The sequence below is a fragment of the Aythya ferina genome, assembly GCF_964211825.1.
Source record: "Aythya ferina genome assembly, chromosome: 10".
Taxonomy (NCBI): Eukaryota; Metazoa; Chordata; class Aves; order Anseriformes; family Anatidae; genus Aythya; species Aythya ferina.
The window spans coordinates 11,259,316-11,284,653 of NC_140306.1; the positions used below are offsets into that span (position 1 = coordinate 11,259,316).

Genomic DNA, 25,338 nt, shown 5'->3' on the forward strand with positions numbered 1-25,338 from the left:
TCAGAAAGGAAGCTGGCTCAGCTCCCACAAGGCAGAAAAGCAATATAGCAAGCAATAACTGCATCTGAAAACAACACACAGCCCAACAAGTGACCCGAATAGGGATTTTCTTTCTCAAGATAAAAAACATCATCTAAGAACTGGTTAAGATCTCAGGTCAGGAAGCAAACGCATGCAGCTTATGGAATGCATTCAGCGGTGACCCTAGGAACATACGGGCTGTGATAATGCTGTATGATCTCCGGGTTAGCTGGGGAACTGCCTGCTGAAAGAATGCTGGACCCATGTTCTTTCTGGCATATTAAACCCCTTCCCAGAAATATCCTTAGGTATCTGTTACGCTAATTTCATATAACCACAGGACATGAGGGACAGACAGGTCCAGTACATTTTTCTTATATAAGATCTTGTAATGATGTCAGACTGCTAAAACCCTTCTTTTTAGAAGCTCTGTTACTTCCCTAAATTTTCCAGCAGTTACTTCCCTAAAATGCCCCCAAGCACTGCGCTAGGTCCCTTCACTGCAGGCATTACAGCAGGCGACACAAAGGGACACCAGTGATGGCCAAAACCACGGCTCCGTTCGGATACCCAGCGCCGACGGCGGCGTAACCTGCTGGAGATGCAGAGAAATCCTGGGAGGAGAAGGAGGCTGCCAGCATTCGAGTTCAGGTGGGATCTGAAGCTAAACATCCGCCTTATTAAAACATCCCCTCGGTTCCGTGCGCGTGCTCTAATCCCCGAACCCGCAGTGCCCCCTGGCACCACGCTGCGCAATTTGCCGAGCACTGACTCAGCAAGCTCCCCATTAAGCAGCCACTCATCCCCCCAGAGAGCGGGGTAATGGCGCTCTCACGGAGGAAGCACAAAGCCTTCACGTTTGGGTTTGGGGGAGAGGTTGGGATTTTTTCTTTTTATTTGGTTTTTAAACAAATATTATAATTTCGAGAAGCCCTCAGAGAACTGAAAAAGCCCTTATAGAAAATCATTTTGATAATGTGCTTTTAAATTCAGAGATGATGTGAAATGTCTCGGGCGTGTTAATGAGACCAGCGCCCACACCGAGCTGCCCCACTGCGTTGTCTGTGGGGCTCACGGGCAGCTTCAGCCCCCGGGAGCACATCTCGGCGTGCTCTCTCCAAGGAAACAATATTCTCCCCTGAACAAGGAGTGCTCCCGTCCTCCAAATACTGCTGGTTTGGGCCAAATCAGTCATAATTCTGGTTGGTGCGGTGTACGTATGCTCCAGACAGGCAGAGGGGAGATGCTTAAGCAGGCAGGAGATGCTTCCAGGACTAAAGAGGAAAAAGGAAAGGATGGAAAGGAGGAAACTGCCCCAGCAAGGTGCTCTGGCAGCAGGCTGAGCATCGCCTCATCTTGGGACTTCAAAGCTGACGGAGCCCCTTAGCCCAGAAACCGGTGGTGTCAGAGTAACCTCAGGAATTACCAAAAGCACACCAAATAAAGAAAGAAAAGACATCGAAGCCTGGTGTGGTGGCAGGGATGGTTTTTCTGTCCCTTTATAAGGGTTGGGACAGACCTCAGCCTCTCAGTAGCCTCTAATACCGAGCCCCAGCACCTTCCTCCCTGCAGGCTGACCACCGTGGGGTAGGGTGACCACAGCCATCCCCGTCCTGCAGCCATGGCTATCACCTGGGCAGGTGGAGCAGAGCAGCTCTGAGCCACAGAACCAACTATTTCTTCAAACTTCCCGCTCCAACACTTGCCTTCGGGCTCTGCCTGCATCCCCCCACCCCTCCGGGAGGAGCCTGGCTCAGCAGCAGCAGCGACGTTTTGCACGGAGCGTGTAATCCAGAATCGGGAACACAATTACTGCTCAAAACAGCAACACTGCCCTTGAAATCAGTTGTTAGTGAATTAATGACCGGATTGGTAGGAGCGTTACCTCAACTTTGCTTTAGGCTGCTAATTAGCAAACAAGTCATTAATTCACTGGTAACAAGTGGTTTCTCAGGCATTATTGCTACTGACATCTTTAATTCACCAGTCTTTTTGGAAAGCTTCCCCAGACAACTGTAAACCTCAATCCTTTACAAATCAGCCCCGTGCCACTACCAGCAGCACGCTATGTAACACACACGCAGGAAGACAGAAGCAGAGAAACACAGCGGGAGCGAGCGTGGCTGGGCCCTGAATTACTGCTCACAATACCTCTCCGAGCCAAAGCCAAGGAGAGGGATGCAGCAAAGGCACAGAGAACTCGTGGGCTTGGCTGCGGACCTGTCATTCCATCTAAAACCACAATAAAAAACTGTGAACCTTGGAGAAATCTCCCTTCCACCAAGGTACCCAGTGGCATATGTAATTCCCAAACCGAGGGCAGCGATCTGCTTCAATTTTCCCTGCGTTCACCGCGATGGAGAGCTTTGAACCGAAATACTTCGTGTACTCCGATGCACAAAGCACGGCTGGGTTTTGTTTTAACAGCTGCACAAATATCCGTGCTTTTGAAAACAATCTGGATCTGGCCTGCCAACAAACCCTGATCTAAGGGTTTTATAATGGCAACATTACTGCAAAATACAAGTGCTTTCCATGTAAAAATCGATAGTAATAGAAACATCCCTAATAGACTACATGCAGTCTTTGGCACCTCTTCCTTTGCTATTCAAGTCTTATTTTATAAGCTCCCAAGTTCTACCCGTGTACCTGCGAAGAAAAAACCCTTGCAGATTTGAAAAGATGTATTAATATTTTACACCAGTTTTTCAGCACTAACAGAACTGCAATCTCAGTCATCGGGCTGATTTATTAGTCATCCCTCAACACGCATAAGAGGAAAGATGATATTGTGAACGCTATTTTTTTATATCAGAACATTATTTAACACTATTTTTTATTAGAACATTATTTTACTAAGTGGGCAAAAGGAAAAAGTTTGAAAGCAGCAGCTTTGTAACCTTCAAGAGCTGGATTTCAGAGAGAAGATGCAACAGCTGGGTGAGGTACGCAATCCAATCAATTTTCAGGAATTAAAGATAAGTCGAAAAAAGGATAATCTGGTGCAAGTGGAACATCTACATAACTCTGTTACGTGTATTTGACTCTGTCACCACAAACTATATTCCTAAAGTAGTGGGGGAACAATACAGCCCCTGGAAATCAATGCACTGGTAGACACAGCTGCTTAACAACACGCCTTCCACAATTAGTAAAGAAAATGTTTAGATGCTAATGTAAATGAGACAAAATCATCTTCAGTTCTGCCTCACAAAGACCTGGAAGGTTTTCTTTCAGAAATACACCATACAAAATGACACAAAGTCAAAACTGACCCACCTCCTCTTTTACCTGCTGTTGAAATGACTCAGGGGAAGCTCGCACCTTATTGTCTCCGACAGCAATATTCCAATCTCCTTCAAAGACCAACTTTATAAACGTGAAAAAACAGCAAAGCCTTGACTAGTAACTAATCTCTTTATTTAGAGATCACATGGAACAGACTCGCCACTGACAGAAGTAGGAACAACCAACACAAACCAAGCTCTGAGGGAAGAACAGGACTGGGATGGAGCCAAAACATTTTTTGAAGGTATAATCAGCGCAGCGTACAAAAGCACTGTGCTGAGATAAGGCTGAGGATGAGCTCCAAGTACTAATCAGTCTTTTATTCCTGAAAACTCTTAAACCCCTATTGCAGAGGCTCTTAATTTCAACATTGAATTAATCATCTATCTAATCTAATGACACGAGAAATCCCAGAGCAATTTTGTTTGAAAACTATGATGTCTTTACCCTTCTCCTCAGGCTTCATGGCTGTCCACATAACTATTTTAGAGCTTGACTCCTGGGCACAGCCCTCTGTTGAAATAGCTGGGGCCTTGGAGAAGATTTCAAGATTAATAAATTCAAGTTTCACCACGTAAGTATCTTATAAACTTTCCAGATCTACACAAAGGGAAAAAAAAAAAAAAAAAAAAAAAAAGGAAGAAAAGGCAGTTTCTGGAACTGGAACAGTGAGGTTCCAGTTACTGATGCCATTTTATTTGAGGGACCATCAGCCTCATAAAATCTGTTGCAATTCAATAAAATCTTTGTTTCCGTGAGTCCTGAAAGGGAGCCATAAATTCCCGGTTCCCAGCAGACAGTCCATCTCTGAACTTTCTCCCCCTACCCCCACTGAGTCAGTTTGGTTCTCAGCTCCATGCTCAGCCCAGGAGGATACTTACGACTTGCCAATTTTCCTAATGTAATCACCTTAAATACTGACGTCCATTAAATTTAAAGATCTCAGGACCATTAAATGGAACTCTCAGATACAAAGTCCCATATGGAGTAAATCTCCCTGGCAGTTCCTCCACTGGAAAGCTGCCTTGGATTCAAGGCTGATCTCTATCAGGATAAGATACCGGTGTTCTTTATGCGCTCCTCGATAGCAGCACGGAGCCCGCTCGCTTCTCTCAGCACAACACGCAAAGCAACACGGCCGTCGGTAAGCAGCTTCAGGGAGGGTTCAGCAAGCTCTAAGGAGATCTCGGAGGGAAACTCAGCTTCAGAACAATTTTATCTTTTAACAGCTTCCTAATCCCCTCACCCCACTCCCGCTGCTATACCTTGCAGAGCGAGTCACACCCCCGCCCCCGGCAATTCTTGCATCCAAATTTAACAGCCACGAAAATAAAATAAAATAAAAATATGATAAGGCAGCCTTCACAAAAGAAAATAAATCACATTAAAAAAAAAAAAAAAGCATTTTGAGGATAAATCTAGAGTGCCTGTACTAAGCCATAACCTCTTTACTGATGTTTTTTTTCCTTCCCCTTAACAGATTCAGGGACTGTAATAACATTTAATCCTCAGAAGCTAATCTAAATGTAACACTCAAAAGAAGACAAAGACAATGCAACAGAAAAAAAATTTGGCCACTGCCTTTTGGGAGTGCTGCTTTATCCCCGGAGCGAGCGCATTAATAGAGCTTGGAATGAAATGCCATTTTATTCTCTGTAGCAGGGAGGGGATTAGCAAGTTGTCTTCTCTAAACCCAGTCTGAGTCATGGCTCTATGAACACCGAGAAAAGGATGTGGAACGAAGTGAAGGGCGGAGAGCACTGGCTTTTTATTTACACGCTGCTTCTTTTGTGGGTGGTTACTGATGTGCAGTTTGCTAAACAGGGAAGGAAGGAAGGAAAAAAAAAAAGTTCTAGGTCCCTAGACTTTAATTCTGCTGGTTAACAGAAGAGAAAAATAATAATGCACCAATTATAATAGCATCACAGAGACAATATGTCCGTGGCAACTGTCCAATTCACCACAGCATGTAAGCAACAAGGGCAAGTTGCTTAAGGTGCTGAAAGCTGTGTTCAGTGGTTTCTTGTTGCTAGGATCTTCTTCCTGGGAGAAAGAAACAGGTTGGATAGAGCCCAGAACAAAGGACGAGATGCTGTGGTGGGGGAATGCAGAGACAGGAGGAAGATGGGTTCAGACAAAGAGATGGGGAACGAAGTGCATCACGCCATCGAGCCTAGCATCCTTCCTTGAAGCAGGAACCAAGAGCTGGTGACCATGTAGTGTTGCAGTATGAAGCTCCACGCTTCTGTTCCTATAAACTGGAGCTGGTTCACCTGCCTACCTCACAGGCGTGCTGCAAAGGGTCGCTGGTAGAAAGCTTGCACGATATCCTCAAATGCTGAAATGCTTGATAATCACTAAGGAGAGGAAAGAGTCCACGGAGCTTGACCATTTGTGCAGAGCTGTAGGTACTGATAATGGAGTTGCAAAAGTCAATAAATGCCACGAAAACAATTTTGTTTCAGGTATTTCTTATCTTTGCTTCAAGACAGACTCTGAAAAAGCAGTGCACTCCCTGCAGAAACAGCCCCAACTCTAGCCCCCTCCTCCTCCATCAGCTACACTTCGATCCAGGGGCAGATGGCAACAAGTGCAGGGTCTCACCGTGTTCACTGGTCTCACCGTGTTCAAGTGCCAGAGGCAGGGCTAGGAGTTCACAGTGGAACACAAGGATGGTGTAAAGCCAGGGATGTGACACTACAGAAAGGGGATGCATTCTTCCCGTTAGATGGAGAAAATGCCACTCCCGATTTCCCTTTGTTCCAGGAGCTGTCGTCACCCAGCACTGCAAGCAGGCGGACCTGTGCTTCGTTCTTAATTTGGCTATATTCCAGTTCTTGTAATTTTCCTGGAGTTTCAGTTTATTCGTGTCATCCAAGTTACTAGATCTGCATAAATTAGCCTTACCTAGCTTAGCACTCACTGTGCTTGTATGTCTAACATGAAATTGCAAACCAAGATGAACAATTATTTCCACTGAATTCACAGGATCTTGTAATTTATGGCCATAAACAGGCTGCACAAAGACTTGAATGTGCAAAGCCTAAGAAGAATATTCACAACATTCAAGTCCTAGCAAATCAGCATGAATGCCAATGCATGAAAGAAGCTCCCTGACCCTGCCCCAATATCATGGCCCTCACCTGAGGCACGTGCACTCGGTGTTTGATCCATATGTTCTACACCAGGGCAACAATCCCAAAAAGGACGGCTGCGTACTGCTGTAGAGTCACACACTGCGAGTTGGTAGGCTAAAGCAAAGGTTCTTCCTTCACATACAATTATCAAAGGGCATGATCAGTCCTAGACTGTGTGCTCCAACACGCAGCTCAGTGCAATGCCAGTTACGGCCGACAAGATCTACTGTAAAGGAAGAGAAAATAAGATTTCCTCTTCCTCCCTCAGCTTCACTGGTGCCACACAGTTTGTCTGCTCTCAAGGCACTTCTCAGCCATGTTTTATTTTCACAGTGAAATTCATGGCAGGGCTGGTGTCTTTTTTGGCTGTGAGGAAGACAGATCAAGGAAATTGTCCCTTTACAATGGCTCACGTTCATCACGTTCTGCGTTTCATGCAGAAAGGCAATGTATAATAAGGCCAGAAGCCAGGGACTGGGAGACGTTAGAGACTCAAATTAAAGTGGAAGGGACCCCTAAGAAACCATAAACACGTTTTTTGAATCTTGAAAGCAAGAAGTCATTAACATTTGTATTGGTCTCAGCCACCGCCCTTCGTGAGAAATGCTTGTTACCAGAGGATTTCCTACATTGCCAGTATTCAACCTCATAAGAATCAGAAGACACCAAATAAAACCTCAGGAACCCAACTTACAACTGCTGTAAATACAGATTTGTTACAGTCTGTAATAGCAAGTAAAGAACATAATCCAAGGTTGTGCCTCTTCCTTTACAAAGTTGTAAGAATTTACATCTGATCACACACCTGTAGAAGCAAATTCAAGAGAAAGCTGAACTGATCAAAGACTCTCAGAACGTTACGGACTATAATTTTTTTTTTTTTTAATTTTATTTAAAACCAAAACTTAAGAATTCTACTGTGGAAAACCGTATGAAAACGCGTGTGATGTGTTAGCTGCCTTGTTTTGGCTTCTTTAGCAACTTAATACTTGACTGTCCAAACAAAAATGCGAAATTACAACAGGTTATGTGATGCTTTGGCAGCCAAACACAATTTTAAATAAAGACAGCACAATGTACTGCACACCCTACTAATATATTCATCATTGCTATATTATCTATTTATGCAATTAAGTATCATACAATCTGGACTGGACCCAACTGGACTACATATGTTGCTACTCCAGTTTACTGCGTGTTGGCCAACTGTTTACCCAACTGAGATCTGAGCGCTGCTCGTGACAGTGTAATTGCTTTGGACTCATTAATAATAAAGAATTATAGAAAATATTTTTTCTTGGACAGCTGTTAGTGCATGTGGAACAATAAGCTATGCAACACTACGTGCAAATACAAACGGAATTTAGACACTAAATATGCTCCTGGTAAAAAGACAGCATTAAAGGTCCACTAATTATGCCAAGGCCAGTTAAAGAGGTCAGAAAATCACTGCATCCACTCTAAGAAAACATTTATGGTAAGTACAACTCTATTTTGAGTGAAATTTACAGGGCTGATTTAGGCTATTTACCTTTGCTGTTCTGTGGACAATGAATAACTTTAGAATTGACATTTTTCATACTCCTATATGCAAGCCCCATGCTGCAACATGCAGGCTAAATACATTGGGTCAAAGTTTGAGCAGATTAAGCAGGTTCCATTGCCTCTTAGAAAACCCTGGTAAATATTCCTATTTAGTTTCAATTTTCTATTCCACGTCTTCCTTCTTGCTCTCCCCTTGCAAGATCTAACATCTTTATACTACGTTCTGCCAAGTTTGGCACAGAAAGAAAGGATGCTGGCATACAGCTCCCCAGCCCCCTCACTACCTGACACGAGGTAGCTTTGCACTCTGGTTGCAGGGATATCCAGGGGCTGTACACACACACAGTGTTAGGAAATGCAACTGGAACTGTAGAAAAGAACAAAAATGGTTTCTCACTTTATCCACTCCTCTGCCTTGGTGGCTGCCTCCTGGTACTGCTCAGACGTCAGCTTGTAGATTTCGGCATTCTGAAACAAAGAACATAATGCTCAGCTCGAAAAATGAAAGGCATCTCAGATCTTATCCCGTCAGGTAGTTATCTTCTATAATTAATAACGATTTCCAACAACAAACAGCATATTCAGTTCAAAGAACACAACAAAAAATGCACCAAAAGTTCATTTTATTTCCAAGAAAACGCATCAAGGCTGCAACATGTCCTCCGTTATAAGCTTCACCTTTGTGAAGGAAAAGAGGGGGGGAAAGGTCGCCAACAACCAACAGTCAGCTTTGATTACTCCATGCAACCACCAAAACAAGGTGTTTTCCGTGCCGCGTTATTTCGAGTTAGGCTGCGTTTTGTTCTCTTTCACTAATTGCCGTGAAGAATGTTGGAAGTTACTGACTCGCAAGTATCAAAATTGGCTGCTAGCACAGGAAAATCCATTTTACATTTCAGTGCCTCTGCTTATGTTACTTATTCTTTAGAAGAAAATTATGCAGCCTGTTTCCCTTTTAACGACGTAGGGAGGCGTATCAGGTATCAGTTAAGGCTCTGCCAAACGGAGTCTGGAGTGTCTTGCTGCAGGGCTTAAGACGTTTGCATTAAATTCTCCTGAGCTTGCATGGAAAGAGTCTTAGTTCAGAGCTGCTCAGCCGCTGAGCATGGAGGATGAATTCCTTCTCTCTGCTGCACCGAGGCCTCCCAAGCACAGACAGCAGGAGGGAGCCGCCGCACACCCCCAGCGACTTCGCTGCGAGGGCTTGTGTCACCGAACTGCTGATCAAGCTGCTTCAGGCAAAGCCCCTGGACTTCATCCTGAAATAGCTGCAATTGCCTCACTCAAAGCTCATCTGCAAGGCCCTTCATCTGAAAAGGCACACGCAGAAAATATGCAACGATCAATCAAAAAAGCGACAAACTGGTACTGAAAGCAAGGACAGCTATTCATTTAGGGCCAGTCCTAGCTGCTGCCTCGTCTCTCCTCAAATTTGTGCCTGCTATATAGAAAACTATTCTTGCCTTTCCTATTCTTGCCTTCCTTCATTTATTTTCCCACAAATGCAGCTGTGGTCCTGCACATGATGAGACTCCACATACTGCTCAGTGGTTAGGAAGGAAAGGACAGATATAACTCAAGTTCTGTTAGCGGTTCTGCCACTTGGGCAAGTCACCGTTTTCCATCTGCAAGCTAGGGATAACAGCTGCCTGTATCGCTGAAGTTGTGTGAAGCTCAGCTAATTGGGAGGTTTATAAAGGTTTTCAAAGCCCAGACTTCAAGGTGCTATATTTAAGCATTTATCTCCGGTGCCTGAATTTATGTCACATACTGAAAAACAACCAGAGCAGGCTTTGCGCTGCCATACTTTGACCTAGGAGACAGACTTAAAGTGAAAAATCATGGATGAGTAACCACTTCAAAATGCATTTGGCCAGCAAAATTGCCATTAATGTTTTCTTTTACTTACTTGTTACATAATGGTCAAACTTCTAGGCTGTTAAACCCTTTTTACTCCTTCCTATAACGAAAAGTTCAGCTTTTAATGGAGCCTTTTTCTCTGTCCTGTAAACAGACCTCATGACTTTCAGATCCCTGCTGTTACTTATTCACACATGAAACCACAAGACCTGTGTTCCATTAATTAAATTTGCCATTAAAAATTAAATAATATGAATAAGTAGATGTAAGCGCTATCTCCATGGGTTTCGTAAGTCTCACCGTTCTCCAATTACTAACCAAGCAATTTTCATATTTCATACTGTCTGATTTCTCAAAGGGACTGGATTTGAGAGATCAAAATGAGAGAAAGTGGGAAAGAGAGAAAGCAAGGTAGTAAAATTAAACATTTTTCAGGCAATAGGAAGTAGCCCCGTCAGATACTATTAGCTTGCAGCACTCTGCAGTGAAACAGCAGCAGGAGAGGAAAACAGGAACAAATATGTTGTACGTGAGACCCAGCATGAGGTTGGCATTTAACCCGCCTAGGGAAAGAAAAACTAGCCAACAGATTCATTTGCTGGTTGCACCGCCGATTAAAGTGGTTGTGGCACAACCTTGCCCGGGTTATTAGAGAGAGCACTCGCCTGCCCGGTGCTATGGTCAGCCCCATCTGCAACAAAATCAACTGCACAGGGACAAAAAGAGCTGGGAAAGAAAGCAGTACGGAATAGCTCTGGATCCCAAGGCTGAAGAAAAGGAGGCAAGTGAGAACCTGAACGGAGAGGCAAGAATCTCAGCGTGGGGAAGGAGGGGAGCCCTGGCCTCAAAGGAACCGCGAGGAACATGGCACGATGCAAAGATCAAAGAGGGGCACAGACCATGTTCAACCCAGAGCTCAAAGCTGCTCGATCGTAAAAATAAAAAGGAAACATCCTTGCAAGCAATCCAAGTGACCCTCTTGCGTTGGATCAAACCTGTCTTCTTTCTTCTGCCTGTGAGAAACCCAAAACCCGGTGAAGCAGTATTAACGCTCTGAATCATTATATTCAAATGCTTCCTCAAGTAAGAAAAACAAGGTTTTACCATTTAAAACTGAGTTTGTTCACCAAGCAGGCTTGTAGAACAGATTTCCCTTCAACTCCAGGCCTCTTCCTACCTTGGGAAGGGGGCACTGACTTGTCCCAAAGTGGGCCTAAAGGAGCAGCAGGCAGCGGGCTTCCAGCGTGGGCAGTCACGGCAGCCTCTGTGATGGGGGGCCTCTGCTCTCAGAGAACAAGTCTCCAGGTATCCTCACCTACACAAGTTGAGATGCAAAATTTCCTTCGTTCCACTGTTCTGCCCCATCACACTGTGGCCACACAGAGTGTTTCGATGCTGAACAAAAACCTAGGACTTACAATAAGGTTGCAAATGAGGAGCCCCACCAGGAACCACTGCTAGACTTCTGGTGACTTGAGCAGAGCCACCCGCTCCTAAAGGCCGCTCGGCAGCACCGAGGGGTGGTGTTTGTGGTGTTTGCACTTGAAATGAAGACTGAGCTGCCCATAATCTTAGTGAAGTCCTTCAGCTTCATAAAATGATATTCAGCCGCACAGTAAAACAGAACATTCAACACAAAATTACAAGACACCGACGCTGCTTTTAATTTACTCTCGCAATATTTGATGCTTGAGATAAAGTGGCAGCTCACAAAGAAAAAGTTGAACACGAGACCTCAACTATTATTAAATAAAGCTCCTGGCAGTCTTAGTTGCAGAAATAAGTTTAAAAACATGACCAAAGGACACCATAAGGGCTCAAATAACAAGAAACAAAGAAAGAATGAATGAACCACCTAAAATGTTTCACTTCTCTCAATAAAGCTGAGCCTTAGGGGAGCCAACTCCAGAACATCAGAGGTTTGTCATATGGGGAGAGAGCTCTCCAGAGAGGACAAACAACCTAAACAAAGAAATGTTCGTTTGAAAGATTTTCCCCTGCTATTAAACGATGGTTCGTAGCAAATAATAAAAACACCGAGAAGTTATAAAAATACATAACTAGAGCCTAAAGACCAACAGAGCCATTTTGCTTTACGCTGCTGCTTTCCTACAACAGCTTTGCTGCTATGCCCTTGCTCCCCACTCTTCCCAAAAAACCCTGGGACTAAAAATTCCCTTTCCAAAGGGAACTGATTTTACAACTTAAAGCTAAATTTGGAGTAATTTTAATTCAGCATTCCTCCGCTACTGCAAACACACAGAGAAACTCCGACACTCGCAGCTACATCTCGCTACGTTGCCCAGGTCTTTTCCACAACACACAGCAGAGGAAGCAAGAAAACAACACAGCAAAAGGAGTTCTCAAGGCTATTTCAGGAGGGAAAGTAATTGAAGCATAAAGAGAAAACCCTGCCAGCTCATTCTCACCCTGACATTAAACCGCATTCCTTACAACTTCAGCGAAACATGCACTACTTGCGGTAACACGTAAAACAGAAAACCAAGCAACGTGAGCACGAGGAACTAGAAATGAATCAGATTTTAGGCAAAATCCTTTGTGAACATCAAACAACAGCAAAAAAAAAAACAAGACCGGGATACTGATTTCTCCACCAGGTTCAGGCCGGGTCAATAGATCAGAGCGTGTTTGGATTAAATAAAGAAAGAAAGAACAACCACTGCAGCTATCTTCAGATATTTTGACACCTCGGAGTACAGAAGCTTGTCAGTGGTCACAGTGCTTAAAGATACAAAGAGGATTAGCAGCTGTTGAAACGCTGCCAGCCTAGATGATTGCTAGCGATACCTCTGGTGAAACGGAGCGGGCCAGCGGAGGCCTTGACAAATGCTGCAGACGGCAGCCGGGGGGATTACGCGGCGCAATCTGCCTCGCACCTGACAGGCACATCGCCTCCAGCCCCCTCCTGCTCGGCAGCTTCCAGCAAAGCTCCAGGCACGAGCCCCAGTGGGGCCGGGAGGAGCACGAGAGCAGTGCTGTGTCATGGGGCAGGCACGGTGTGCCCCAGGGGAAGGGAGAGAAAAGGGAAAGGAAAGCAGAGGGTACTGTTCTGTATCCAGCATCAGCTGGAAGACGTTCCAGTTCCTCCTTCCAACTGCTTCTGAAGGCAGAAATAAGACCTCGTATCTCCACAATAAGCTGATACAACTGCTGCCCGCCTGCCTGGGGACAGGGAACACACACGTGCCTGGGACACGGTGGCTGCTGCGGGCAGTAGCAGAAAGGTACCCAAAAACCTCGGTTAGTGCAGGCGTTGGAAATCTGCTCGCATCACTGCCGAAGGGAAGCAAAGGTACACCCAGGGCCCCAGACTTGCCCGGGCTGCTGGTTCACACACGCCATAAATCAGGCTGTTCGTTCTCATCTCTCCGAAGCCTCATGCAAACGGCTCCTAACAGGTTTGAAAAATTACCCCGTCTGCTCAGACCCCTCCCACAGGTACGCAGGCAGATGAGCTGAAGCGATCTTTTCGCCGGCTGACCCCTTGGATCTGTTGCAATCAACCTACACCATCAATCACTGCTATCGGCCTTGGTCCAGAACGGGGAGCTCGGGAATTTCAGGACACGTTGCAAGAAGCAATCTCTTCACCTCCTGAGCTCGCTCCTCCCGAGTTCCTGCTCAGCCCACGTTTAGCTAAAAGACACCGCTCGCGTTTTCTCATTCCTACCAAGCACAAGTGCTCGTACACACAGAGGCTGATTAACAAGGAAGAGAAAATTGCATATAAAGCACATCAGAAGAGCACAGAAGCCAAGGGTTAAACTGCTTTTATGAGAATTCAAGTGTTGTTTTTTTTTCCTCAAAAGGTAATAAAGAAGAGATGCAAGCAACTACAGCTTGCTGATAAGGAGAAAAGATTTTTTTTTTTAGCCAAAGCCAACTTCTAAACACAGCCCTGTTGTTTGCTGTTCATGTGTGGGTTCATCCACTCCTCCCGCTGAGACCAATAATGAAATGAGAGCATTGAATTTGTGTCATTCTATTCTTTCCTTCGGCAATAGGCTGTGAGATCATAAATTTTGGATTAAGATTCAGAGACGCCAGAAAAAGAGCAATGTCCACAGTAACAACACAGGGAAGTTAAACTAGTTCTGGGCAGAACTATGTTCCTGTTCGAACAGATCTTCTCATGACTGTAATGTTATCTTGCAATTAAAGCAAAATATTAACTCTGTAGCATATCTAGACAGCGTCTCAAAGATAAGATCCCACAAAATACCAATCCTCACGAAAGTTTAAGGAGGTGGATCTGGGGAGACATGCCACAGCCAGGTTTAATGCATGGATAACAAGCTAGACACAAAAAGGTCAAGCTGCTGGCCCTGCACCACGCAGTGAATCAACAAGGCTACACCCCAAAAAACGGGTCCCACGCTGAGATACACCATCAGGGTGAGAATGGGTTTACAGTCCCAGACCAAGTCTGCACACCAGAGCCTGACTGTCTCCATGAAGGTACCCTGGAAGGAGCCCAGTAAAACACGTACCTCATGGCAAGATGATAGCAGAACTTCTGCAAAAAGCTGCGAGCTTGGGGAGCGCCTCACTGGAAACGTGCAGAAAAGCCTCACATTATCTTCACATCAGAAAGACAGCCAACAACATTAAGAAACTATTACTATAGAAGTGATTAAAAGGCAAAGAAGCAGCAAAGAAAAAAAGAAAAAGAAGAAAAAAAAAAACAGAAAGAATTAAACGCTGCATTTCTATGAGATTGCTTCATGGCATGCTGTTCTAAAAGACTGCAAATATAGCATTAGTAATTCTTTAAACACAAACTCTGGAAGGTAAAATGCACCTTCAAAGAGAAAGGCCATAAAATGCCAGCAGGCAACCCAGACTTTCTGACAAGGACAGCACTAGCAATGTGAAAGGCCCAGATTAATGTTAAAACTGCGCCGGGAGAGCATCGCTCCGCGCTCTCCTAGCAGAAAGTTTAATATAGGAGCGAGAAGTCCTAGGTGAAGAATTCACAGTAAATGCCCGAATCAATTACACCTGACAAGTGCAGGTAAACAGGCTTCCCAGGCATCGATTAAACATCAAGGGTTTTCAGCATCTGCTTTGGAGACCTCAGAAACCTGGCTGAGCCGCGCAGATAACGCAGTGCCCGCAGCCCGTGGGCACAGCCAGGGCTGCTGAATGCCCAGGCCGGGCTGCAAAGATGCACCACCACTCACAGACTGATGTACAGGTCCTGTCTGCAGAGCTGTCACTACACCAGGAACAAAGTACAGGAGCACAGGATGCTGCCTCTACCAGCTAGGTGTTGTCTGGGAGAGACAACGGCAATGGAAGGGGAGGAGAGGGGAAGAAGCGAGGTACAGGAATATCAGCAGTACCAGAGTGAAAGTTTCACTAGGAGGCTGACCAGAGCTCCAAAGGGGAAAAAATAGAAAGCTGGCAGTCATCAAGTACTTGTCATATGTTTAAAAATATATATATTAAGTACATTTCCCTGTCAGACCCATCACGGAAGCTTATTTTGGGAAGAAACAAGGAGAATATTATAGCTAAGGTTTGCTGCCATCACGCCAAAGCTGGGATTTGACAGAGCCTCCAGCAGAACTCCCACCACCTCGGACGGGAAGGCGGCAGCTCAAACTCCCTGCTTTTGCTGCTGAGAATATCCCTCAGCCCGTTGCCGAACCGCAGGCAACTGGCCCTGTTAACAGCTCCTGTCCCGTATCTCAGAACCTGAGTTGCATTCAGGACTCCATCCCTTCCCACGGCGGGTAGCTAAGGGAAGCAACGCGCTGCAGTCCCAGAGGAAGCCAGAGCAGGAGGAGGGAACCCAGGGCAGAGAAACGTGCAAGAGGACTACAAAATACTGAAGCAAATGCATCACATCCACGGGGAAAGGGAACTGCAAGGAAGAGAGTCACTGTAAGAAACAAACAAACAAAAAGCCAGAAGCACGCCAAAGCCTGCAAGTCCCACCCCCCTCCCAGGGTCTTTCCTCTACCCCCAATCGCAAATCGCTCTCCATGTGCAGCTTGCAGTAAATCAAGCTTTGCTAAATAACCCCGACATGTGCGGGGCTGAGAACCAGCCAACAAGCAATGATGAGATGTCCCTGAAATGATTAAGGAAAATGCAGACATCTCTCAGGTTACGAGGAAGCCTGTTGTACTCTCCCCTCAGTGCATATGCAATGCTGCAAGCACTGTTCCGAAAACCTCTGATATTCAAAGGCTCATTTGGTTGACAAGGAGCCTGTGGATTCGTGGACAGATTGTCACACAAACTGTCAGGTTTTTAGAGAGACTATCAGACCTCTCTTTGCCTACGTTATGGAGCACATCAAAGACACAGAAGATGAACCAGACGCAGACTGCACAGATCTGACAGAATGGTGGGTGTACATATTCAGAATACTGTACTGCTGGGGGGGGAGGCTTAATGTGAATAATCAGGGGCTGAAAGTTCCAGAAATGTGACAGTTTTTGGCAGCGATTCTCATCTTTGCATTTATTTATCGAAGGGAGAGAAACTGCCATACTAGAGGCAAACTTGGGAGAGGAAGAAAAATCATAGCAGCAGCAATTTATTTTGCCACCATACTTTTTCTTTATTATTATTACTCCCAGAGCATTTTCTGGAGATATTTGTATTTTCAGGCAGGTTTCTCTCACTCTGCTTGCAGCTTCTCTCCCCATTTTCTCCCGTAGTAGAGGCTGGTTTAATGATTACAGCCAAAAAGACCGCTAGGACTTTACAGGTCACTGTACATGGTTAATGACACAGACAAATCCATACTTTCAGAAGTGCCCGCTGGCTTGCGGCTCTGTCTGGAGATGCTCAGGAGCTCATTATTCAAAACTTCAAGCTCAGGTTACTGGTAATCAGCACATCTAAAAAAAATAAGCTGCACACAGACAACCAAAAAGTAACAAAAGCCATTATAGAAAATACTAACCTTAAGCATTGGGGTCTCACTTTAAAAAAAAAAAAAAAATGGAGACAGTGTTCACTTATCTTTCAGTGAGATGGAAATCTTAGTTAATGAATAGCTGGAAAAAGCTCCCATCTCCACAGCTCAAAAGTAGTTTTACTAGGATGACTCGATTTCATACCCCTTTATTAAAAATACATAGACAAACATCATAAAGTAAGGATATATTTATCTTACAGTTGGAAACAACTTATTAGATGATTTCTACCAAGAAACATTGATTATTAGATAAAAAGGAAAACAAAATACAATATAAAATGCTGCTAACAAGAAAAAGAAAATGGAGTAACACGGATTCTTTGGGCCTGTCTTTACAATACCTCAGTCACAAAATCGCCTGTTCTCCCCGCAAGGCAGCAGCTATTCCAGAGAAAAGAACACCAGTATCATTTTGTATTTATTTTGCTATTCAAAATGGATTGAAATCCACCCCACAGTAAACTGAAAATAAACACGATGTTTATCCTGAGATAAAAAGCCAAGGAGGACAAAGGAGGAGGGATGGTAAAAGGGATAAGAAAGAAATCAGAAAGTATTTGTAAGCAATTTCCTTTCCATCTTTGGCAGTCTCATTCTCTCTGCTTTTAGTGATCTTTTCTTTCACGTGGTTTTCAGCAGAGTAGTTTTGCCTCCTCTGAAGAGGACAAGGTATTGAAGAGACATCTTTGCAGCTGACAAAGAGCTTGTGAAGTCTCCAAAGAGAAGCCCCTCCGAGCAGAAGGACCGCAGGCTGCCAGGGAGCTGAAAGGCGCCTTCACAGGGGGGCTGCTGAGAAGTAAATAGTAACATGGAAATCAAACACCCTCAGGCAGAGCACACGGGTATGTTCCTCTGTCCCCTGATAGACTGCTCCCTCCCAGCCAGAGGCTGCCACAGCCCTGGTACAACATCTCCTCCAGCCTCGAACACCATTTGGGCACCAGCAGCCTCGAACTGCCCAGTACAGAGTCCGGGCAGAGTGACGGGATCGAGGCATTTCTCACTTTTGGCCCAGCACAGAATAATAGGAATAATCATTTATTGACTTGACACCAGAAAAGCATCCCAGACTTAAGCTAAATCTGCTCTCCAAACCTAAGCCCTGAAGGATCTCTCACAGCAAGGTGTCCCGCATGCAAACTGCACCGGGCTTGGTCTTGGGGCCTAAATGAGGCAGCAATGAAAGGAAGCTCAAAGCTCCCAAAGAATTATTTTGGCATAAACATCTGTATTAATTGGGGTTTGTTGCCATAGCTGATAAAGGGTATTATAGGAAAAGGCTTGGGAAACGGTGCTGTAAGTGGATTTTTCAGGCTCATAAACAAAATACTTTTTTTTTTTTTCCCCTATAACTATTGACCAAGAGCATCCTGACCCGTCACCTGGGGGTGGCTTGAGCCCAGAAATCAGGTAACAGGAACATTAAGAGGGGACACAACTATACTTTTGCTGAAGATCGACAGGAAGAAAACAAGAAACCAACACAAACACTGCAGACCTGAAGCAAAATCCTCTCTCCACAGAGCAAGTGCTCACACACTTTCAACCCAGCCCTGTCCTAGTTTCACCTCACAAGGATAACCTCGGTATTCCTCACTGGGACACATGCTGCCTATCACAGAGACCAAGAGCCAGGACTTTTTTTCCCTTGCTGCAACAAACACTTGCCTCTAACTGGAAGAAGAGTTATTATCTCGGTGCCACCCAAATGACTGATTAGCCCTCAGGACAATGGCTTTTTGCTGCTGCCGATGGGAGCAGTGTCTGAAGGAATGACCTAAAGGTGAAAGGCCTCCCGTGCTGTTCTTAATCCCCTGAGAGGCCAAAGGAAATTTTATGGTATACATAGCTGCCATGAAAATGAAAGTTTAAAAATAATGGCTGTGGAGAGCAGCTGAAGGTTCTCGATTCATACACAGGCCCGGGCGGGGACACGACACAGCAGTTTCATACAGCTGTACATGAGTCTTCTTCCCTGGTTCAGAAACCACAGCCCAGCCAGTTCAAGGCTTGCTGCATGTCAGGGCAAATTAGATGATTTCTGTATACCAGCCAATACATCATGAGACATCTCCAGGGGAAGAAAATCCAGGCACTCCAGGACTGACCCAGGCATGCGAGCTCCCAGCAACATTGCAGCTTGGAGTTATATAAGCAAAAATGTGGCTTCTGTTGAGAAGAATGGGGAGGGAAGAGGAGGGAGGAGGAATTAAGCCTTTTTTCCTTATGAAAAGACCTGAAATGCAGTAATTGGGAAGGAAAAGCAAAGCTAGCTCTTCTCGTAAAATGACCTACTTATTACAAGTCTCCTTAAATCAGGGCTGAGGGTTTTATCTCAGCTCCTGCATTTACTTCTCCTGTCTCTCGCCCCCCCGCTGCCTCTTGCAGATGGACAGGGGAGAAGTGGCCACCCAACATTTTCTGGCCCTCGCTTCTCCCTGTGGTTACCCCCCGTGCAGGGCAGCTTCTTCTACCTGGTGGCTACTGGTGGGCACGTAACGGGACAAAACTCCCCTCTCAGCACTCATCGGGGTTGGACTCCGCACATGGGTGTCTAAGACATGTTTATCTTCAAAAAAATAAAACAAAATCAGTCGTCAGTTTGGATTTATTTATAATGGGGGTAGACTGCAAATGGGTGACTCAGGTAATCCTCATTCAAGTCAAGGTGTTTAATGGTAAAGGGAGATGGGAATCATTTGGGGACAGCAGAATGGGTAGTGAAACAAGCAGCTAATCCCCCAAAACAAGCATGCAAAAGGAACCCAGCAGACATCATCCCGGGGTCTGGAGATTGAGACAGGCAAAACAAATACAAGTTGTAGCGGTTCAAGACCTCACAGTGAGCCTGACGGTGCCCGTATATTTCAGAACATTAAAACATGTTATTTACAAGCTCCTTCTGAGTCATTCTGGGAACGAGCATTATATGTTCAAGAAACTGGAATAGCTCTTATTTGTATGTTTCTCTAAAATGACTGACAGATGGGGGAAAACCTTCGGAGAAGAGGCCCTGGGCTGTCATGAAACATGTATTTAACACACCCACGGTAAACCACTAAACACCCTCACTTCAGGAGGTATAGCCACTGTAAATGCAGAGTAGTCCCTTTTTAAAGCTCCATCTCTGGACTGCTTAATTCAGCACAAATTTGAGATGTTCTGTGGAGTCTGCCCAATTTTCAGATTAATTATTAGCTTCGTTTTCCAGCAACATGACGAAAGCGTATTCCATAAGGGCAAAGCTAGAATTTCGTGGACATTTTCAAAAGGGACCCAGGCCTCGGTCTCAATATCGATGCCCTTTTTCCTGCCACACGCAGAAGGCACACCGCGGGCTGAAACAGAAATCTCACATTCCCCAAAGTCAGGGTCTCATACAAGCAGATTCCGCACACAGGGAAGTTTTGTCTACCTGAAACAATTTCCAAGACCAAGTCTAAATCCGGAATGTCCCAAGAGGAACGCAAGCTTCAATCATCCAAATCCCAGCAGACACACAGACTCCAGCCTAAGGTCTGGAACATATTTAATCAATTCACTGTGCTAACTCTCCACAGTTTCATAAAGTAGCCAATACTGCAGTAACAGGGCCAAAAATTAATTGTACACTGGTTGGCCAATTACACAGAAATAACAGGCAGCACTGGTATTTATTGCAGCAGGATAATGTACTTGGTGCTAGGGTACAACTACACCACAGTAAAAAATAGCTGAGAGAGCGCGTGTGTGTGCGCATGCGCGCCCTGCTTCCCACCAGAAAGTAGCTCTGTCTTCACTGCTAATAGTGCACCCTGTATGTACACGCATTTATAAATACCTTTCTGCTAATAAACAAGCTCATCAACAACAAAAAGACAAAACAGAAGTCTATGCTAATAGGCAATAAGCAAACGAATGAATGAAGGGAAAAAGTGGGGTGAATATAAATGGGGGGTGGTATCAGAAATGTCAGGTAATGGACAAAGCTTCCAAAGAGAAGACAAAATCAAGGCTTGTTTTGCTCTTTTTGGACCAGACTGGACACACGCTCTGGTGCTCGGTTCTAACAAAGAGGCAAGATTACATTCTAGGTCTTTTTGTTCTGCCTTTAACAAGTCTTCATAGTGATACACTGATGAGACCAGATACCAGATTGTTATCTAAATTCAGCTGCTAAATTCAGTGTTAAGACACTAAGTTCAAACCACACGTTGCCACATTTATTTCACAAGTCGAGCCTGAGGATGGATTCCTTCAAGATGAAGCAGCCCATAAGCATCATTCTCCCTCTGCAAAGGTACTCGAAATGCCAGGGAAACAAAATCACCCGTGAGGCTCTGACAGTTCACCCTTCAGCACGCAGACTGCAAATGCATCTCTCGACTAATCGTGGAGACTGAAAAGGAAGCAAACACTTAGTTGCTGTTTGCATAGAGGCTGCTCGTAATTTGATGTAATGTACCGTACATCAGTCAACACATATTGAAGAGAGAGCGCACACGCTGCAGACAAGGCAGAGAGGCAGCGCTGACATCTAACACATTTTATTTACCCTATTATAGATGTTCTTTGAGCTCATCAAATTACCAATCAATTTATCTGATCTCTGAAAGCTGGTGTACCGAGGTATATTAACTATTAAACTTTACAAGCTTTCAGCAAAACAAGCATTAAAGGGCTGGATGGAGCACAGGGTACCCAAGTCAGCTCGCACGTTGGCCAGTGGTGACAGCGAAGCGACCTCTCCCTGCAGGCAGCGATGGAGAGGCAGCTCCTCGCCGTGCTCTTCAGCCCCAGCAGACGCCAGGGAAAGGGGGAATTCGGGATGGATGCTGTGTGCCCTCCTCCTACCCTGTATGACAGTTAATGTCTGTGAATAAGTGAAAAGAGGGAGAGGATGGGGGTCAGGAGTGGTTCAGACGACGATTCCAGGTTCGTTCTTTTTTTTTCCCATTTTGTTCCTGCTTGGAAATTTAACTCACAAACAGGACAAAATCTCCCAAGTATATTCTTTCTCTAAGGACCAAAGGCTGTGCCCCGAGAGACTGCTAGAGCCACCGCCACCTGAAAGGGAACGTCACAGCCTTGGACAGACAGCCCAAGCACTGGGAAGTGATCTGGATGATTAGGAAGGATCTTATCAGCAAACACTTCAGCAAACTATACCGGGGATTATCCTTCTTGTGCTCAGAAGATGAAATCAACAGTTCGATGAACTGGGTGCTTCGCTACATTGCTCCACTGGCCTGAAAGGCAAACTGCTTTTTTGGATCGCAGCTGTTGCAGGTTCACATAAAACTGCGGTTTTAGCAGGAGGAAGGGTTTGTAGCAGGGCCTGAGATGAAATTTCAACAAATTGGGTTAAAAAAAAACAGAAATTGTAAATTCTGTAAGACTCAGTTACAAAGGAGGGAACAAGAACTACTTCCGAACAGCAACAGCTCACGTGCAGCCCTAAGAAGTTACAGGCCATTTTATTGAGAAAATAAGTGGTGTTTTGGCAGGTGACACCTGCCAAGACGTATCATCTCCTTTCGAAAAGGGCTCTGAATCTTCAACTCCCACTGAGAGGGCAAGGGGCCCAGCTGAAGACTGACACCTTAATGCTGCTTTCTTTTTCAAACCAGGTGTGTGCTCTTCAGGTCTCGTGGATACAAACGCATCCGGGGATCCCAACTGAGGAACGGATTGGATTCCCTGTGCCCTTCAACAGACATCCCCCCTGCCAGCTTTGCCAAGGGCCATCAGTTGGTTCAGCCCCACAGAACAGGCTGAAAATTGATCGTGAAGAACCCATATGGACAGATCATCCTGGAAGGTTTTTTTTTCCCCTCCCCTCAGGGTACTGTCACTTTCTCTGGCAGGATGTTCATTGAGAGGAGTTGCTGGCCAAAAGGCACAGAAGTGACAGGGGACTCACACACAGGGGTGGCCCTGGTGCATCTGAAGTGGGAAACTGCTCCAAGAACAAGCACCAAGGCCAACAGCAACAAGCTTATTTTGATAAGTTCACCTCCTCCCATTATTTATGCACGCTAAGCGCCTTGCAAATGCGAATTAAATGCTAAGTGCAAGGGCAAAAGGAGATTAATTTAAACAAAACAAACAAGGTGAGCACTACAGACAAAATTACAAGATTTGTGAAGCTGTGCAGAGAAAGAGGTGCAGTCTACCTTATTAATAAAAAATTGTATTTGTTTAATGCATTCCTTTCCCCCTTGCATAAATACGCTACATCTTGTGAATGCCTCTGCTACGGACTGCTCTGAAAAGCTACGAGCAGAAAACGTTGCATATTAATGTACCCACTGCTCACAGTAGTCCACAGCCACATAATAAAAGATAACGTGGGAGCTGGAGCTTAGGAAAATCCAAACAAAGAAGAGACATCAATTTATAGCACGGAGTTCCACTTCATCTGCCGAGATTACCTCCAGCCTCTTTGCTGTTTTACGCGGCTCCAGAGAGCTACCTGGGTTTTTCGGTAGTGTAGCACCACCCTCACCTTTTGTGAGGTTAAAGCGAGTAAGAGGCCAAACAGCAAAACAAATCAAACGTATTTATCTGGGAGAACACATAAAACTAATAGGCTAAGTGAAATCTCCTGGTACCTGCATTTCCTTCTGACTGTACTTTAAGGACGTTTCTACCATTAGGAGATGGCAGGGCCACAAATACCCAGCATCCCGAATACAAACACCAGCTCTCAGCAGTACGTATGCTAACTAGTGCTACCGAGCTCCTTTCACCTCCTTCCTGACCGTGCTTCTCAGTAACATATGCATGAAGCCACGTCAGCTTAAGCTTCTCCAGGTGCATGTTTCTAAGGTTCTCCTTTCTGAGAGCCAGGCCCAGCTCTCATCCCTTCTACCCAGAGGGACTCCACAGTACAAAGCCGCCTTTGGAGCAGTTGAGACAAGACCCACGTTTTGTGAAACAACCCCAGATTACATGGATGATATGTAAAATCACTCTGACAAATTAGAGTTAGAAGTTTAACCACTTCTACCAAATTACGCAGGTCTCATTACTGCATTACTTACTGGAGATTAAGAGAGCCAAACTGGAAATATCAGCCTGGAAGGGAATGTCTGCATCATCAGCTTCAAACTCTGCCAATTACACAGTCACGTAAGAAATGGTCGGTTCAAAGGATCCATTTCCTGCAATTTTCCCAGTTACCAAAATACTTCAGGCACTCCAAAACAAAAAATTCCAAGCAACCCAAGAGACTGAAACCCACAACTACAATCAACTACCATGGAAGATCAAGAGCACACCAGTATCCCGATCATCTGCAAAGTATTTATTCAATAAAAATCGCATTTGTTTGTTTTTTAAAAAGAGAAAAGAGATTTAAAAAGCATCCACTGCAAGCAAAACTAAATCTAACAGCCCTTCACACACCTACAATCCCTGACAATCTGATACATAAAAAGTCCACCCTAAATAAAGGTGGATTGAGGAGAATATCTCCCAACAATGAATGCCAGTCTGGGTTCAATCCTAGGACAGCTGCTTCATGCACTCAGAAGAGCCGAGTGCTGCTAGGAGCAGTGTTCAGCATTTACTCAACAGAAGTCAGAAATGCAAATCAAGCATTAGGCACCCCATAAGAAAGCAGCAGAACAGAATAACAATTCTCAAAAGGCTACCATATAAATTTATGGTTCACTTGTATCTTGACCACGGCGCATGCAGTTCTGGTTCCCACCTCTCAGAAAGGATTAAGTAGACGTGGAAAAGTTTCATACATGAGCAGCCAGGATGATTAAAGTATGGTAAGACTTCCATAGGGAGCAACTAAGAAGCCAGAACCTTTCAGCCCAACTGGAGAAGACATCAGAAGATACGGCAGAAATCTACAAAACCATGAGGCAGGAAGGAGAAGAGGACTTACTGTCACTGATCCAGCTGTCATGAAGAAAGGACATCAAACGAAATTAACAGGTTCAAGCTTTCTGGTTCAAAACACGCAGAAGGAAGCAATTGTTCACACAACACAGAGCCGTGCCGGGAACTGCTTGCTACAGACTGAGCAAGAGACTAGGCAACTCTACGGAAAATAAACAGCCCACCTAGGATTAGTAAACACGCAGACATCTGAATCACAAATGACCACAGTCAGAAGCAGCATGAGGAACAAGTATCACACACAATTGCACTCAGTCCCTGGACATCCTCTTTTAGCCACTCAGGACCAGCACATGGAACTAGAGGCATTTTTGCTGTGACAAAGCACCACGTCTTACTTTTTCCAGGGCTTCAGTAGAAGATGTAGGGAAAAACTCCAAAGTTGAAACGCTGAAATCATTTCTTAATACATGCCCTTTTCTGTGAAAACTTTAATAAAAGACTGTCTAGAGAAGCCGTGTTTAAGGTCTCTTTGAAATAAGGTACACCCATAGTTCACCTCATGCAAAACTAAAGGCAAAGCCTTTTTAGCATTTCTATAGCTTTCCTGTTTCACAACGCGTTGCCCTCCCATTATAAGCTATTCCATCTTGCAGATGGAATAACTGAGATAGATGGGCTAAGTAATTGTTT

At 44.9% G+C, this 25,338-nt stretch overlaps 1 protein-coding gene across 10 annotated transcripts in view; it reads right to left on the reverse strand.

Annotated features, from left to right (window-relative positions):
* Positions 1-25,338, reverse strand: part of CHCHD6 (coiled-coil-helix-coiled-coil-helix domain containing 6) — a 120,724-nt gene that overhangs the window by 55,329 nt on the left and 40,057 nt on the right. For all 10 annotated transcript variants that reach the window (XR_014696530.1, XM_084531148.1, XM_084531155.1 and 7 more), the window contains one exon: positions 8,389-8,459. Coding sequence is in view for 9 of the 10 variants with exons in the window: in XM_084531148.1 (XP_084387274.1) it covers positions 8,389-8,459 (71 nt within the window). In the remaining variant the exon portion in view is untranslated. The remainder of the gene's footprint in view (positions 1-8,388; positions 8,460-25,338) is intronic.